Genomic DNA, 17663 nt, shown 5'->3' with positions numbered 1-17663 from the left:
ACAAATACATTCAATATATATGTGTGTCTTACCTGATGGAAAATTTGTGCCATTTACAAAACAACAGACAGGTGCTGTTGTCACAGGTATAGTTACAGTAGTACTAATATTCATTTGCATGCCTGTTGATGGAACTGTTGTTGGAACAGTAGTTGGTTTAGACCCAGTTACAATTCCAAATGTTGTCATAGAAGTAGCTGTGGTGATTGTTGAAGTTGGTATCGTTGTAAATTCTGTGGAAACTTCTGTGACAACTGAAACAGTCTGGGATGTTTCTGTAGGAGATGTAGGAACCTGAGTACTTGTCACTTCCAGAACCACTGTTGTTGCATTTACAACTGGTGTGGTTGTCGGTGAAGTTATTAATGGTGATATGGTGGTCTCAGTGGCGGGCTGAGTGGTTGTTACTCCTGGAGCAAGGGTGGTGGTAATAGGAAGAGTGGAAATAGGCAATGTTGTTGTTTCTGGCAAAATAGTTGTTTCTTTGGGTGGAGTAGTTTCCAAAGGCTGAGTGGTTGATATTTCTGGTGGCACAGATGTTGTCTTTGGAACAGCAGTGGTGATCAGTGTTGTTTCTGCTGGACTTGTGGTCTCTTTGGGAGGAGTTGTAGGAACCTGAGTACTTGTCACTTCCGGAACCACTGTAGTTGCCTTTACAACTGCCGTGGACGTTAGTGTTGTAATTTCTGGCGATATGGTGGTCTCTGTAGCAGGCTGAGTGGTTGTTACTCCTGGAGCAAGAGTAGTGGTGATAGGAGGAGTTGTAATAGGCAGTGTTGTTGCTTCTGGTGAAATAGTTGTTTCTTTAGGTGGAGTAGTTTCCAAAGGCTGAGTGGTTGATATTTCTGGTGGCACAGATGTTGTCTTTGGAACAGCAGTGGTGATCAGTGTTGTTTCTGCTGGACCTGTGGTCTCTTTGAGAGGAGTTGTAGGAACCTGAGTACTTGTCACTTCCGGAACCAATGTTGTTGCCTTTACAACTGGCTTGGTTGTCAGTGTTGTAATTTCTGGTGATATGGTGGTCTCTGTGGCAGGCTGAGTGGTTGTCACTCCTGGAGCAAGGGTGGTGGTGATAGGAAGAGTTGTAAGAAGCAGTGTTGTTGCTTCTGGTGAAATAGTTGTTTCTTTGGGTGGAGTAGTTTCCAAAGGCTGAGTGGTTGATATTTCTGATGGCACAGATGTTGTCTTTGGAACAGCAGTGGTGATCAGTGTTGTTTCTGCTGGACCTGTGGTCTCCACGGGAGAAGTTGTAGGAACCTGAGTACTTGTAACTTCCGGAACCACTGTAGTTGCCTTTACAACTGGCGTGGTTGTCAGTGTTGTAATTTCTGGTGATATGGTGGTCTCTGTGGCAGGCTGAGTGGTTGTTACTCCTGGAGCAAGGGTGGTGGTGATAGGAAGAGTTGTAATAGGCAGTGTTGTTGCTTCTGGTGAAATAGTTGTTTCTTTAGGTGGAGTAGTTTCCAAAGGCTGAGTGGTTGATATTTCTGGTGGCACAGATGTTGTCTTTGGAACAACAGTGGTGATCAGTGTTGTTTCTGCTGGACCTGTGGTCTCTTCGGGAGGAGATGTAGGAACCCGAGTACTTGTCACTTCCGGAACCAGTGTAGTTGCCTTTACAACTGGCGTGGTAGTCAGTGTTGTAATTTCTGGTGATATGGTGGTTACTGTGGCAGGCTGAGTGGTTGTTACTCCTGGAGCAAGGGTGGTGGTGATAGGAAGAGTTGTAATAGGCAGTGTTGTTGCTTCTGGTGAAATAGTTGTTTCTTTAGGTGGAGTAGTTTCCAAAGGCTGAGTGGTTGATATTTCTGGTAGCACAGATGTTGTCTTTGGAACAACAGTGGTGATCAGTGTTGTTTCTGCTGGACCTGTGGTCTCTTCGGGAGGAGATGTAGGAACCTGAGTACTTGTCACTTCCGGAACCAGTGTAGTTGCCTTTACAACTGGCGTGGTTGTCAGTGTTGTAATTTCTGGTGATATGGTGGTCTCTGCAACAGGCTGAGTGGTTGTCACTCCTGGAGCAAGGGTGGTGGTGATAGGAGGAGTTGTAATAGGCAGTGTTGTTGCTTCTGGTGAAATAGTTGTTTCTTTAGGTGGAGTAGTTTCCAAAGGCTGAGTGGTTGATATTTCTGGTGGCACAGATGTTGTCTTTGGAACAACAGTGGTGATCAGCGTTGTTTCTGCTGGACCTGTGGTCTCTTCGGGGGGAGATGTAGGAACCTGAGTACTTGTCACTTCCGGAACCAGTGTAGTTGCCTTTACAACTGGCGTGGTTGTCAGTGTTGTAATTTCTGGTGATATTGTGGTCTCTGCAAAAGGCTGAGTGGTTGTTACTCCTGGAGCAAGGGTGGTGGTGATAGGAAGAGTTGTAATAGGCAGTGTTGTTGCTTCTGGTGAAATAGTTGTTTCTTTTGGTGGAGTAGTTTCCAAAGGCTGAGTGGTTGATATTTCTGGTGGCACAGATGTTGTCTTTGGAACAGCAGTGGTGATCAGCGTTGTTTCTGCTGGACCTGTGGTCTCTTCGGGAGGAGTTGTAGGAATCTGAGTACTTGTCACTTCCAGAACCACTGTTGTTGCCTTTACAACTGGCTTGGTTGTCAGTGTTGTAATTTCTGGTGATATGGTGGTCTCTGCGGCAGGCTGAGTGGTTGACACTCCTGGAGCAAGGGTGGTGGTGATAGGAAGAGTTGTAATAGGCAGTGTAGTTGCTTCTGGTGAAATAGTTGTTTCTTTGGGTGGAGTAGTTTCCAAAGGCTGAGTTGTTGATATTTCTGGTGGCACAGATGTTGTCTTTGGAACAACAGTGGTGATCAGCGTTGTTTCTGCTGGACCTGTGGTCTCTTCGGGAGGAGTTGTAGGAACCTGAGTGCTTGTCACTTCGGGAACCACTGTTGTTGCCTTTACAACTGGTGTGGTTGTCAGTGTTGTAATTTCTGGTGATATGGTGGTCTCTGTGGCAGGCTGAGTGGTTGTTACTCCTGGAGCAAGGGTGGTGGTGATAGGAAGAGTTGTAATAGGCAGTGTTGTTGCTTCTGGTGAAATAGTTGTTTCTTTGGGTGGAGTAGTTTCCAAAGGCTGAGTGGTTGATATTTCTGGTGGCACAGATGTTGTCTTTGGAACAGCAGTGGTGATCAGCGTTGTTTCTGCTGGACCTGTGGTCTCTTCGGGAGGAGTTGTAGGAATCTGAGTACTTGTCACTTCTGGAACCACTGTTGTTGCCTTTACAACTGGTGTGGTTGTCAGTGTTGTAATTTCTGGTGATATGGTGGTCTCTGTGGCAGGCTGAGTGGTTGTCACTCCTGGAGCAAGGGTGGTGGTGATAGGAAGAGTTGTAATAGGCAGTGTAGTTGCTTCTGGTGAAATAGTTGTTTCTTTGAGTGGAGTAGTTTCCAAAGGCTGAGTGGTTGATATTTCTGGTGGCACAGATGTTGTCTTTGGAACAGCAGTGGTGATCAGCGTTGTTTCTGCTGGGCCTGTTGTCTCTTTGGGAGGAGTTGTAGGAACCTGAGTACTTGTCACTTCTGGAAACACTGTTGTTGCCTTTACAACTGGTGTAGTTGTCAGTGTTGTAATTTCTGGTGATATGGTGGTCTCTGTGGCAGGCTGAGTGGTTGTTACTCCTGGAGCAAGGGTGGTGGTGATAGGAAGAGTTGTAATAGGCAGTGTTGTTGCTTCTGGTGAAATAGTTGTTTCTTTGGGTGGAGTAGTTTCCAAAGGCTGAGTGGTTGATATTTCTGGTGGCACAGATGTTGTCTTTGGAACAACAGTGGTGATCAGCGTTGTTTCTGCTGGACCTGTGGTCTCTTCGGGAGGAGTTGTAGGAATCTGAGTACTTGTCACTTCCAGAACCACTGTTGTTGCCTTTACAACTGGCTTGGTTGTCAGTGTTGTAATTTCTGGTGATATGGTGGTCTCTGCGGCAGGCTGAGTGGTTGACACTCCTGGAGCAAGGGTGGTGGTGATAGGAAGAGTTGTAATAGGCAGTGTAGTTGCTTCTGGTGAAATAGTTGTTTCTTTGGGTGGAGTAGTTTCCAAAGGCTGAGTGGTTGATATTTCTGGTGGCACAGATGTTGTCTTTGGAACAACAGTGGTGATCAGCGTTGTTTCTGCTGGACCTGTGGTCTCTTCGGGAGGAGTTGTAGGAACCTGAGTGCTTGTCACTTCGGGAACCACTGTTGTTGCCTTTACAACTGGTGTGGTTGTCAGTGTTGTAATTTCTGGTGATATGGTGGTCTCTGTGGCAGGCTGAGTGGTTGTTACTCCTGGAGCAAGGGTGGTGGTGATAGGAAGAGTTGTAATAGGCAGTGTTGTTGCTTCTGGTGAAATAGTTGTTTCTTTGGGTGGAGTAGTTTCCAAAGGCTGAGTGGTTGATATTTCTGGTGGCACAGATGTTGTCTTTGGAACAGCAGTGGTGATCAGCGTTGTTTCTGCTGGACCTGTGGTCTCTTCGGGAGGAGTTGTAGGAATCTGAGTACTTGTCACTTCTGGAACCACTGTTGTTGCCTTTACAACTGGTGTGGTTGTCAGTGTTGTAATTTCTGGTGATATGGTGGTCTCTGTGGCAGGCTGAGTGGTTGTCACTCCTGGAGCAAGGGTGGTGGTGATAGGAAGAGTTGTAATAGGCAGTGTAGTTGCTTCTGGTGAAATAGTTGTTTCTTTGAGTGGAGTAGTTTCCAAAGGCTGAGTGGTTGATATTTCTGGTGGCACAGATGTTGTCTTTGGAACAGCAGTGGTGATCAGCGTTGTTTCTGCTGGGCCTGTTGTCTCTTTGGGAGGAGTTGTAGGAATCTGAGTACTTGTCACTTCTGGAACCACTGTTGTTGCCTTTACAACTGGTGTAGTTGTCAGTGTTGTAATTTCTGGTGATATGGTGGTCTCTGTGGCAGGCTGAGTGGTTGTTACTCCTGGAGCAAGGGTGGTGGTGATAGGAAGAGTTGTAATAGGCAGTGTTGTTGCTTCTGGTGAAATAGTTGTTTCTTTGGGTGGAGTAGTTTCCAAAGGCTGAGTGGTTGATATTTCTGGTGGCACAGATGTTGTCTTTGGAACAACAGTGGTGATCAGCGTTGTTTCTGCTGGACCTGTGGTCTCTTCGGGAGGAGTTGTAGGAACCTGAGTGCTTGTCACTTCCGGAACCACTGTTGTTGCCTTTACAACTGGCTTGGTTGTCAGTGTTGTAATTTCTGGTGATATGGTGGTCTCTGTGGCAGGCTGAGTGGTTGTTACTCCTGGAGCAAGGGTGGTGGTGATAGGAAGAGTTGTAAGAAGTAGTGTAGTTGCTTCTGGTGAAATAGTTGTTTCTTTGGGTGGAGTAGTTTCCAAAGGCTGAGTGGTTGATATTTCTGGTGGCACAGATGTTGTCTTTGGAACAGCAGTGGTGATCAGCGTTGTTTCTGCTGGGCCTGTTGTCTCTTTGGGAGGAGTTGTAGGAACCTGAGTACTTGTCACTTCTGGAAACACTGTTGTTGCCTTTACAACTGGTGTAGTTGTCAGTGTTGTAATTTCTGGTGATATGGTGGTCTCTGTGGCAGGCTGAGTGGTTGTTACTCCTGGAGCAAGGGTGGTGGTGATAGGAAGAGTTGTAATAGGCAGTGTTGTTGCTTCTGGTGAAATAGTTGTTTCTTTGGGTGGAGTAGTTTCCAAAGGCTGAGTGGTTGATATTTCTGGTGGCACAGATGTTGTCTTTGGAACAACAGTGGTGATCAGCGTTGTTTCTGCTGGACCTGTGGTCTCTTCGGGAGGAGTTGTAGGAACCTGAGTGCTTGTCACTTCCGGAACCACTGTTGTTGCCTTTACAACTGGCTTGGTTGTCAGTGTTGTAATTTCTGGTGATATGGTGGTCTCTGTGGCAGGCTGAGTGGTTGTTACTCCTGGAGCAAGGGTGGTGGTGATAGGAAGAGTTGTAATAGGCAGTGTTGTTGCTTCTGGTGAAATAGTTGTTTCTTTGGGTGGAGTAGTTTCCAAAGGCTGAGTGGTTGATATTTCTGGTGGCACAGATGTTGTCTTTGGAACAGCAGTGGTGATCAGCGTTGTTTCTGCTGGGCCTGTTGTCTCTTTGGGAGGAGTTGTAGGAACCTGAGTACTTGTCACTTCTGGAACCACTGTTGTTGCCTTTACAACTGGTGTGGTTGTCAGTGTTGTAATTTCTGGTGATATGGTGGTCTCTGTGGCAGGCTGAGTGGTTGTCACTCCTGGAGCAAGGGTGGTGGTGATAGGAAGAGTTGTAATAGGCAGTGTAGTTGCTTCTGGTGAAATAGTTGTTTCTTTGGGTGGAGTAGTTTCCAAAGGCTGAGTGGTTGATATTTCTGGTGGCACAGATGTTGTCTTTGGAACAGCAGTGGTGATCAGCGTTGTTTCTGCTGGGCCTGTTGTCTCTTTGGGAGGAGTTGTAGGAATCTGAGTACTTGTCACTTCTGGAACCACTGTTGTTGCCTTTACAACTGGTGTAGTTGTCAGTGTTGTAATTTCTGGTGATATGGTGGTCTCTGTGGCAGGCTGAGTGGTTGTTACTCCTGGAGCAAGGGTGGTGGTGATAGGAAGAGTTGTAATAGGCAGTGTTGTTGCTTCTGGTGAAATAGTTGTTTCTTTGGGTGGAGTAGTTTCCAAAGGCTGAGTGGTTGATATTTCTGGTGGCACAGATGTTGTCTTTGGAACAACAGTGGTGATCAGCGTTGTTTCTGCTGGACCTGTGGTCTCTTCGGGAGGAGTTGTAGGAACCTGAGTGCTTGTCACTTCCGGAACCACTGTTGTTGCCTTTACAACTGGCTTGGTTGTCAGTGTTGTAATTTCTGGTGATATGGTGGTCTCTGTGGCAGGCTGAGTGGTTGTTACTCCTGGAGCAAGGGTGGTGGTGATAGGAAGAGTTGTAATAGGCAGTGTTGTTGCTTCTGGTGAAATAGTTGTTTCTTTGGGTGGAGTAGTTTCCAAAGGCTGAGTGGTTGATATTTCTGGTGGCACAGATGTTGTCTTTGGAACAGCAGTGGTGATCAGCGTTGTTTCTGCTGGACCTGTGGTCTCTTCGGGAGGAGTTGTAGGAATCTGAGTACTTGTCACTTCTGGAACCACTGTTGTTGCCTTTACAACTGGTGTGGTTGTCAGTGTTGTAATTTCTGGTGATATGGTGGTCTCTGTGGCAGGCTGAGTGGTTGTCACTCCTAGAGCAAGGGTCGTGGTGATAGGAAGAGTTGTAATAGGCAGTGTAGTTGCTTCTGGTGAAATAGTTGTTTCTTTGGGTGGACTAGTTTCCAAAGGCTGAGTGGTTGATATTTCTGGTGGCACAGATGTTGTCTTTGGAACAACAGTGGTGATCAGCGTTGTTTCTGCTGGGCCTGTTGTCTCTTTGGGAGGAGTTGTAGGAACCTGAGTACTTGTCACTTCTGGAACCACTGTTGTTGCCTTTACAACTGGTGTGGTTGTCAGTGTTGTAATTTCTGGTGATATGGTGGTCTCTGTGGCAGGCTGAGTGGTTGTCACTCCTAGAGCAAGGGTCGTGGTGATAGGAAGAGTTGTAATAGGCAGTGTTGTTGCTTCTGGTGAAATAGTTGTTTCTTTGGGTGGAGTAGTTTCCAAAGGCTGAGTGGTTGATATTTCTGGTGGCACAGATGTTGTCTTTGGAACAGCAGTGGTGATCAGCGTTGTTTCTGCTGGGCCTGTTGTCTCCTTGGGAGGAGTTGTAGGAATCTGAGTACTTGTCACTTCTGGAACCACTGTTGTTGCCTTTACAACTGGTGTAGTTGTCAGTGTTGTAATTTCTGGTGATATGGTGGTCTCTGTGGCAGGCTGAGTGGTTGTTACTCCTGGAGCAAGGGTGGTGGTGATAGGAAAAGTTGTAATAGGCAGTGTTGTTGCTTCTGGTGAAATAGTTGTTTCTTTGGGTGGAGTAGTTTCCAAAGGCTGAGTGGTTGATATTTCTGGTGGCACAGATGTTGTTTTTGGAACAACAGTGGTGATCAGCGTTGTTTCTGCTGGACCTGTGGTCTCTTCGGGAAGAGTTGTAGGAACCTGAGTGCTTGTCACTTCGGGAACCACTGTTGTTGCCTTTACAACTGGTGTGGTTGTCAGTGTTGTAATTTCTGGTGATATGGTGGTCTCTGTGGCAGGCTGAGTGGTTGTCACTCCTGGAGCAAGGGTGGTGGTGATAGGAAGAGTTGTAATAGGCAGTGTTGTTGCTTCTGGTGAAATAGTTGTTTCTTTGGGTGGAGTAGTTTCCAAAGGCTGAGTGGTTGATATTTCTGGTGGCACAGATGTTGTCTTTGGAACAGCAGTGGTGATCAGCGTTGTTTCTGCTGGACCTGTGGTCTCTTCGGGAGGAGTTGTAGGAATCTGAGTACTTGTCACTTCTGGAACCACTGTTGTTGCCTTTACAACTGGTGTGGTTGTCAGTGTTGTGATTTCTGGTGATATGGTGGTCTCTGTGGCAGGCTGAGTGGTTGTCACTCCTAGAGCAAGGGTCGTGGTGATAGGAAGAGTTGTAATAGGCAGTGTAGTTGCTTCTGGTGAAATAGTTGTTTCTTTGGGTGGAGTAGTTTCCAAAGGCTGAGTGGTTGAGATTTCTGGTGGCACAGATGTTGTCTTTGGAACAGCAGTGGTGATCAGCGTTGTTTCTGCTGGGCCTGTTGTCTCCTTGGGAGGAGTTGTAGGAATCTGAGTACTTGTCACTTCTGGAACCACCGTTGTTGCCTTTACAACTGGTGTAGTTGTCAGTGTTGTAATTTCTGGTGATATGGTGGTCTCTGTGGCAGGCTGAGTGGTTGTTACTCCTGGAGCAAGGGTGGTGGTGATAGGAAAAGTTGTAATAGGCAGTGTTGTTGCTTCTGGTGAAATAGTTGTTTCTTTGAGTGGAGTAGTTTCCAAAGGCTGAGTGGTTGATATTTCTGGTGGCACAGATGTTGTCTTTGGAACAACAGTGGTGATCAGCGTTGTTTCTGCTGGACCTGTGGTCTCTTCGGGAGGAGTTGTAGGAACCTGAGTGCTTGTCACTTCGGGAACCACTGTTGTTGCCTTTACAACTGGTCTGGTTGTCAGTGTTGTAATTTCTGGTGATATGGTGGTCTCTGTGGCAGGCTGAGTGGTTGTTACTCCTGGAGCAAGGGTGGTGGTGAAAGGAAGAGTTGTAATAGGCAGTGTTGTTGCTTCTGGTGAAATAGTTGTTTCTTTGGGTGGAGTAGTTTCCAAAGGCTGAGTGGTTGATATTTCTGGTTGCACAGATGTTGTCTTTGGAACAGCAGTGGTGATCAGCGTTGTTTCTGCTGGACCTGTGGTCTCTTCGGGAGGAGTCGTAGGAATCTGAGTACTGGTCACTTCTGGAACCAGTGTTGTTGCCTTTACAACTGGTGTGGTTGTCAGTGTTGTAATCTCTGGTGATATGGTGGTCTCTGTGGCAGGCTGAGTGGTTGTCACTCCTGGAGCAAGGGTGGTGGTGATAGGAAGAGTTGTAAGAAGCAGTGTTGTTGCTTCTGGTGAAATAGTTGTTTCTTTGGGTGGAGTAGTTTCCAAAAGCTGAGTGGTTGATATTTCTGGTGGTACAGATGTTGTCTTTGGAACAACAGTGGTGATCAGCGTTGTTTCTGCTGGACCTGTGGTCTCTTCGGGAGGAGGTGTAGGAACCTGAGTGCTTGTCACTTCCGGAACCACTGTCGTTGCCTTTACAACTGGCTTGGTTGTCAGTGTTGTAATTTCTGGTGATATGGTGGTCTCTGTGGCAGGCTGAGTGGTTGTTACTCCTGGAGCAAGGGTGGTGGTGATAGGAAGAGTTGTAATAGGCAGTGTTGTTGCTTCTGGTGAAATAGTTGTTTCTTTGGGTGGAGTAGTTTCCAAAGGCTGAGTGGTTGATATTTCTGGTGGCACAGATGTTGTCTTTGGAACAGCAGTGGTGATCAGCGTTGTTTCTGCTGGACCTGTGGTCTCTTTGGGAGGAGTTGTAGGAATCTGAGTACTTGTCACTTCTGGAACCACTGTTGTTGCCTTTACAACTGGTGTAGTTGTCAGTGTTGTAATTTCTGGTGATATGGTGGTCTCTGTGGCAGGCTGAGTGGTTGTTACTCCTGGAGCAAGGGTGGTGGTGATAGGAAGAGTTGTAAGAAGCAGTGTTGTTGCTTCTGGTGAAATAGTTGTTTCTTTGGGTGGAGTAGTTTCCAAAGGCTGAGTGGTTGATATTCCTGGTGGCACAGATGTTGTCTTCGGAACAGCAGTGGTGATCAGCGTTGTTTCTGCTGGGCCTGTTGTCTCTTTGGGAGGAGTTGTAGGAATCTGAGTACTTCTAACTTCCGGAACCACTGTAGTTGCCTTTACAACTGGCGTGGTTGTCAGTGTTGTAATTTCTGGTGATATGGTGGTCTCTGCGGCAGGCTGAGTGGTTGTTACTCCTGGAGCAAGGGTGGTGGTGATAGGAAGAGTTGTAATAGGCAGTGTTGTTGCTTCTGGTGAAATAGTTGTTTCTTTGGGTGGAGTAGTTTCCAAAGGCTGAGTGGTTGATATTTCTGGTGGCACAGATGTTGTCTTTGGAACAACAGTGGTGATCAGCGTTGTTTCTGCTGGACCTGTGGTCTCTTCGGGAGGAGTTGTAGGAACCTGAGTGCTTGTCACTTCGGGAACCACTGTTGTTGCCTTTACAACTGGCTTGGTTGTCAGTGTTGTAATTTCTGGTGATATGGTGGTCTCTGTGGCAGGTTGAGTGGTTGTCACTCCTGGAGCAAGGGTGGTGGTGATAGGAAGAGTTGTAATAGGCAGTGTTGTTGCTTCTGGTGAAATAGTTGTTTCTTTGGGTGGAGTAGTTTCCAAAGGCTGAGTGGTTGATATTTCTGGTGGCACAGATGTTGTCTTTGGAACAGCAGTGGTGATCAGCGTTGTTTCTGCTGGACCTGTGGTCTCTTTGGGAGGAGTTGTAGGAATCTGAGTACTTGTCACTTCTGGAACCACTGTTGTTGCCTTTACAACTGGTGTAGTTGTCAGTGTTGTAATTTCTGGTGATATGGTGGTCTCTGTGGCAGGCTGAGTGGTTGTTACTCCTGGAGCAAGGGTGGTGGTGATAGGAAGAGTTGTAAGAAGCAGTGTTGTTGCTTCTGGTGAAATAGTTGTTTCTTTGGGTGGAGTAGTTTCCAAAGGCTGAGTGGTTGATATTTCTGGTGGCACAAATGTTGTCTTTGGAACAACAGTGGTGATCAGCGTTGTTTCTGCTGGACCGGTGGTCTTTTCGGGAGGAGTTGTAGGAACCTGAGTACTTGTCACTTCCAGAACCACTGTTGTTGCCTTTACAACTGGCTTGGTTGTCAGTGTTGTAATTTCTGGTGATATGGTGGTCTCTGTGGCAGGCTGAGTGGTTGTCACTCCTGGAGCAAGGGTGGTGGTGATAGGAAGAGTTGTAATAGGCAGTGTAGTTGCTTCTGGTGAAATAGTTGTTTCTTTGCGTGGAGTAGTTTCCAAAGGCTGAGTGGTTGATATTTCTGGTGGCACAGATGTTGTCTTTGGAACAGCAGTGGTGATCAGTGTTGTTTCTGCTGGACCTGTGGTCTCTTTGGGAGAAGTCGTAGGAACCTGAGTACTTGTCACTTCCGGAACCACTGTTGTTGCCTTTACAACTGGCTTGGTTGTCAGTGTTGTAATTTCTGGTGATATGGTGGTCTCTGTGGCAGGCTGAGTGGTTGTTACTCCTGGAGCAAGGGTGGTGGTGATAGGAAGAGTTGTAATAGGCAGTGTAGTTGCTTCTGGTGAAATAGTTGTTTCTTTGGGTGGAGTAGTTTCCAAAGGCTGAGTGGTTGATATTTCTGGTGGCACAGATGTTGTCTTTGGAACAGCAGTGGTGATCAGCGTTGTTTCTGCTTGGCCTGTGGTCTCTTTGGGAGCAGTTGTAGGAATCTGAGAACTTGTCACTTCTGGAACCACTGTTGTTGCCTTTACAACTGATGTAGTTGTCAGTGTTGTAATTTCTGGTGATATGGTGGTCTCTGCAGCAGGCTGAGTCGTTGTTACTCCTGGAGCAAGGGTGGTGGTGATAGGAAGAGTTGTAATAGGCAGTGTTGTTGCTTCTGGTGAAATAGTTGTTTCTTTGGGTGGAGTAGTTTCCAAAGGCTGAGTGGTTGATATTTCTGGTAGCACAGATGTTGTCTTTGGACCAAGAGTGGTGATCAGTGTAGTTTCTGCTGGACCTGTGGTCTCTTCAGGAGGAGTTGTAGGAACCTGAGTACTTGTCACTTCAGGAAACACTGTTGTTGCCTTTACAACTGGTGTGGTTGTCAGTGTTGTAATTTCTGGTGATATTGTGGTCTCTGTGGCAGGCTGAGTGGTTGTTACTCCTGGAGCAAGGGTGGTGGTGATAGGAAGAGTTGTAATAGGCAGTGTTGTTGCTTCTGGTGAAATAGTTGTTTCTTTGGGTGGAGTAGTTTCCAAAGGCTGAGTGGTTGATATTTCTGGTGGCACAGATGTGGTCTGTGTTAGACCTGTGCTTATCACCTCTGTTGGAATAAAAGATGTCATGCTTTTCATTGATGTTGATGTTGTGCCTGTTGTGCCAGTAAGTGTGCTAGGAGTTTTTGTGATTGCAGCAATTGCTGTTGTTGGTGTTGTCACAGAGATTTGTGTTGTTTTGCTTTCACCTGTTGTGATTGTTGGAGTTGTAATAGGTGTTTCTGTGGAAAAAGTGGTTTCTTTTGCAGTTGAAGTTTCCACTGGCTGAGTGGTTGTTATTTCTGGTGGGACAGATGTTATCTTTGTTGGAGCTGTGCTTGTCATTTCTGTTGGTATGGAAGGTGACATGTTTTTTATTGATGTTATTATTGTTCCTGTTGTGCCAGTAAGTGTGCTTTGTGTTTTAGTGATTGCAGCAATTGCTGTTGTTGCTGTTGTCACAGAGATTCGTGAGGTTTTGATTTCACCTGTCGTGATTGCTGGAGTTGTTTCAGGTGCTTCTGTGGTTGTCACACTTGGAGTGATTTCTGTTAATCAAGAGGATGAATTAAATGATCTGAATCATTTTTCGTTTTTTTCATCTTTGAGTTTATAAGCTTTTTTTGTACTTGTGCTACCATATTAATTATTTACTTTTTACAATATTTAGCATTTCATATAGTTTTATTTAAAAACTAGGGTGTTTAAAAAAGGAGCATATCGAATATTTCACAAAATCCTTAATAGATTAAATTTGTAATTCTCCATAAGGAAAACTTGCTCTTAAACATGTTCTCATTCATGCCATACGTTCCATTCTATTGGCAGGGGTTTTGTTTCCTAAATATTTGAATTGATTATCACTACCATTTCTGATTAAATAATAATTTGCGTCCTAATGATACTCACCCGGAGTGGTAAAAACAAATACTGTTGTAGGTGTTGGTGTTGTAGTCAGTGGTGTTGTTGGTACAGTTGGGGGCACTGTAGTTGTACAAGATTCTACAGTCTTATTAATGTTTCCATCCTCAGCACATATAGCACTAATACAGTTTCCAAGTCCATCTGTTGTGTAGTAAATGATGTCTCTGTACTTGTACATGGTACCATTTTGTTGACATGTACAAGCTGGGAACACACACAAAAATTTTTTTTGTTACTGACAAACGGTTGAATTAAAAAATATAAATATACTGCACGTGATTAGATAGAGAATGCTCACCATTTACATCATACTTGCAGCTCTCTCCATTTGATGTGCACTCACTTAATATTAAAACAAAAGAATTAGTTTCTATGTATTAAAACAATCAAATATTTAAGCATCATCTATGCAATAGTAATCGTAACCCTTTCACACATAAATTATTTATATTATAATATCTAGTTTTTGAATTTTTTGCACTAAACCTTCACACTATACTGACCTGTAGCCTAGAACTAGACATAATAAACATACCATATCTGACAGTTGTTTTTAGCAGGGATAGACTGGCCGATCTCATAACGTATCATGTCAGCGTAGCAGCCACATTGTGACACACACTTCATCGTATCCTCATCAAATAACGGAAGTTCTTCTGGGCATTCAGGATAGCAACCTATAAATGAAAGAAAAATCTTTAAAACCTAGGATTTATATTCAATTTTAATTTGTGTCTATGTTTAGCCTGGACATTATTTTTGGTCTTTGTCATAGCACACATTCACTGGAGATGTAATATGTTAAAGTTCATCAAAAACTTAATAAGAAATAAAGATAGTTAAAAGATCACCTTGGTTAGAACTGAAACATTTACTGTGTACTGGATGATAATTTGGTTGATTAATGGTTCAACTAAAGTTGTATATGATATAAAAAGTCACCAGAAAAAAAATATAACCTAAACCTCAACCAATGGGAACTCCACACACCAGTTGCTGCTGGGTAAACAATATTTGCTCTTTCAATTTTCAGTGTGTGTTTTGGAAAATTCATATAAAAATTCATAAGTGCCTACCTTCCAGTGCAGGTGTCTCCATTGTGCAGTTTCCTGTGGGGTTCCTGCAGGTCTTCATACATGCGTGACCACAAGGTTTGTAGTGCCATTCACACTCACCAGGTGGGTTGTAATAATCACAGAACAGTGCTGCAGCAACAGATATCATCATTTTAACACTAGTTCATCTTAGCTCAAATCTAGATTAAATATTTCTATAATCTTTATAGATGTATACAGTTTGCCATGTTCTCAGTGCTAAGAAATATCTTTATTTTTTTAGGCCTCTAATCTCATGCAAATCATACTAGCCATTGGTTGTTGCTTGTGTTTCTGAAGAATGAAAAAGGAAGTAAGTGTTTCATTTTGAAGCACATAATATTATGCTTAAGTTGTAGATTGTCAACATCACTTAACATAAACTAGCCAGCTTTAAACACAACCCTGATCTCTAAGCGCAACTAATAAACCATAGAACCTAACCATAGAAAAAATTTCCAAACAAAAGTTGGCAAATATTAAAGCAATTGTCCCTGGATATAGCTTAATTTAGATGTGTTGTATAGGTATCTTACTGTGACAATTCCCTACTCTTTGCAGCACTAATATGAAGATATGCATGACTTACGACAAACTTTTGGGCTTCTCCAGGCAATACACACTCCAGCAGCATTACAGGCCTTAGCATAGGCTGCTACAGCAGTACAGAAACACTCACAGTCTCCTCCAGTGTCACAAGCACATGCATCACTCACACATGCAGAGTAAAAAGAAGCTGGTTCCACCTTAAAGAAAATAAAATTACACACTGATGATGCGCTTGCCTTGTGTACCAGTTTGGACAGTTTAGCTAACTAACAAAGCATTAGCTCAGGAAATATTGTTTTGAACTACATTTCTCATCAGTGATTGTTAAACATGACCATTCTAAAATTTCCCACCCACAGACAAGTCAGATTTTCTTTGCGAGCATGCAGTTATAGTAAAAAAATTTCCTGCTTTTTAATTTGTTTTGTGCATTGACGATACCTTTGAATGGCAGGCAGCAAAAGTGTTACTGTTTATGATGCTGCACTGTTTCTGTGCCCATGCCTCCCTGTATGGATTATTAGCACACGGATCACTAACAGCCAGTGCCTCTGGACAAGTAGGAGACACTTTCCAGCTATTTCCAAAGGTAACAGGGTCAATGACCACTTCTTGGCTTCTTGTGGTGAAGTCATTATTGGCATTGCCATCAAAGTTTCCACACAGACCACACACATTTCCCTGTGAGTCGAGGCAGAAAAATTCATCAAAACCATGTAACAACATCATCAACATCAACAACAACAACAACAACAATAATAAAATTCTTTATTTATTTTCAGTTTGTTGTTCAATAAAACATTCATTTAAACGTTTTAAGCAAAAGCTTGAAAGACAAATAAAACACAAGACACATTAACAGAAGCTATCTAAAAACATTGTAGTCTGGACTTATGATGCAACATTGTGAACACAATCTTTTACAGGTTTTTAATAGACATGTGACATAAGACATAAATACTCACATTAAACTGAGGACTAAGCACAATGTATATGGTAGTTTTCCTGTCCCATACAAGCATTATGCCGTTATAGGTCTCAACCACCAAGTAGTTTCCCATGGTGCGGAACTGGTACGGGATTTCATTTCCATTGCTTCTCTGTACCACTTGGTATGTTCCATCTGAGAGGATCAGCTCATTGCTCTGTGAATAAAATACATACGTTTGCTTCTTACTCAGATTTTCCTCTGATTTGTCTTTATGCCTTGGATATAAACTCCTGACTCAGCAAGAAATGTTTGGTCTTACTTGGCAAAATCCATTTATCCATCCACCCATCCACCCCTCCACCCATCCATCCATCCATCCATCCATCCATCCATTTATTGTAGAGCTTATCTTACATAAAGTCACAGGGAACCTGGAGTTTTTCCCGGGGGACTCTAACTCACACATCCATTCACACACTATAGAGAGTGTAGAGATGCTAATCTATCCTCAACACATCTTTAGACTTTGGGAGGAAAATGAGAGGAAATCCCTCACAAAACCGAGAGGAAACCCCTGAAGCATGGGGAGAACATACAAACTCCACAGTCACAGGGTGGAGGCAAGAATCAAACCAACCTTGGAGGTGTGATGGCCAATAGTAACAATAATAACAATAATAATAATAATAATAATAATAATAATAATAATAATAATAATAATAATAATAATAATAATAATAATTTATTATTATTATTATTATTATTATTATTATTATTATTATTATTATTATTATTATTATTATTATGTTACATGCCTATGCATTTTTGATCACACAAAGTATTATAATGATAATTGCAAGAAGTGTCTACCATCGCTGGTGTGTATTATTATTATCATTACATCAAGACTTTTATTTAATTGAGTGATTTCATTAATATGAGCACATATTCCTACCATTGTGTTTGGTTGTGTGAGTTATCTTGCTAGCATGTGACTGTGGTTGGATGGTTTACAAATCTGTCAGTATCCATTGATGGGATTCACACCAAAAATATAAAAAAAATTGTCATTGATAAATAAAACTCACTCCTATGAAGAGTTTGATGGATTTGGAGCAGGTGGTTCCAGTTGTACCACAGGGAATGTTTTCAGTGATGACTCTGAAAGAGCCATTGACGCTACTGCCACTGCAGAAGTCCTGAAAATCACAAAATGGCTTTATTCTACCTCATTAAACACACATGACTATTTTACAAGACTGGGCTTTTGTGTCAGTTTATCTTTTGAGTTGTTTGGCTTTTTAAATGTGTCTCAATGATATTGTATGATCAGTACCTGAGAGAGGACATATTCACAGTTTCCATTAAACACATATCGTTTTTCATCAAAGGTTAGGTAATGCCCATCTCCGTAAATGGCACATGATCCTCTGCACTGATTTGTGGTGCACTGCCATCTACTGCCGTCACAGGTACTGAAAGGAGTGTTAATGTGAGTCTGACACTTTGTACAGGCACAAGAATGAAATTTGAAAATGATTTATATTTTTTTAATTACCATGTGTTGCAGCCATCTTGAACACTCTCGCCAGGTTGATAATTCACTCCATTATGGACACATGGACAAAGATCTTCAGTAATACAGCCACCTTTTCCATCGGACAACAGGCCAGAGGGACACATACAGCCGGAAACACACCCTGTGCTTATCTGTATGAATGCAGAGTAATAATATGGCTCATGACTGAGAGTGTCTTAGAAGTTATCTCAATATAGCTGCTATGTTT

General features: G+C 43.5%; 1 protein-coding gene across 2 annotated transcripts in view; it reads right to left on the bottom strand.

Annotated features, from left to right (window-relative positions):
* Nucleotides 1-17663, bottom strand: part of LOC113646155 (mucin-2-like) — a 30544-nt gene that overhangs the window by 6164 nt on the left and 6717 nt on the right. The window contains exons 20-32 of one of the 2 annotated variants that reach the window (XM_047802814.1): nt 17435-17586; nt 17213-17351; nt 16965-17075; nt 15911-16090; nt 15387-15626; nt 14986-15142; nt 14379-14507; nt 13838-13979; nt 13601-13644; nt 13288-13506; nt 12867-12926; nt 12588-12725; nt 33-12446 (exon numbers count right to left, since the gene is read on the bottom strand). In XM_047802814.1, the coding sequence (XP_047658770.1) occupies nt 33-12446; nt 12588-12725; nt 12867-12926; nt 13288-13506; nt 13601-13644; nt 13838-13979; nt 14379-14507; nt 14986-15142; nt 15387-15626; nt 15911-16090; nt 16965-17075; nt 17213-17351; nt 17435-17586 (14125 nt within the window). Of the gene's footprint in view, nt 1-32; nt 12726-12866; nt 12927-13287; nt 13507-13600; nt 13645-13837; nt 13980-14378; nt 14508-14985; nt 15143-15386; nt 15627-15910; nt 16091-16964; nt 17076-17212; nt 17352-17434; nt 17587-17663 lie in introns of both variants that reach the window. The other variant, XM_047802806.1, reaches the window with a different exon arrangement.

The sequence above is a fragment of the Tachysurus fulvidraco genome, chromosome 2 (genome assembly GCF_022655615.1).
Source record: "Tachysurus fulvidraco isolate hzauxx_2018 chromosome 2, HZAU_PFXX_2.0, whole genome shotgun sequence".
Taxonomy (NCBI): Eukaryota; Metazoa; Chordata; class Actinopteri; order Siluriformes; family Bagridae; genus Tachysurus; species Tachysurus fulvidraco.
Note: the sequence above shows the minus strand (reverse complement) of the source record. Positions and strands in the feature narration are given on the sequence as shown.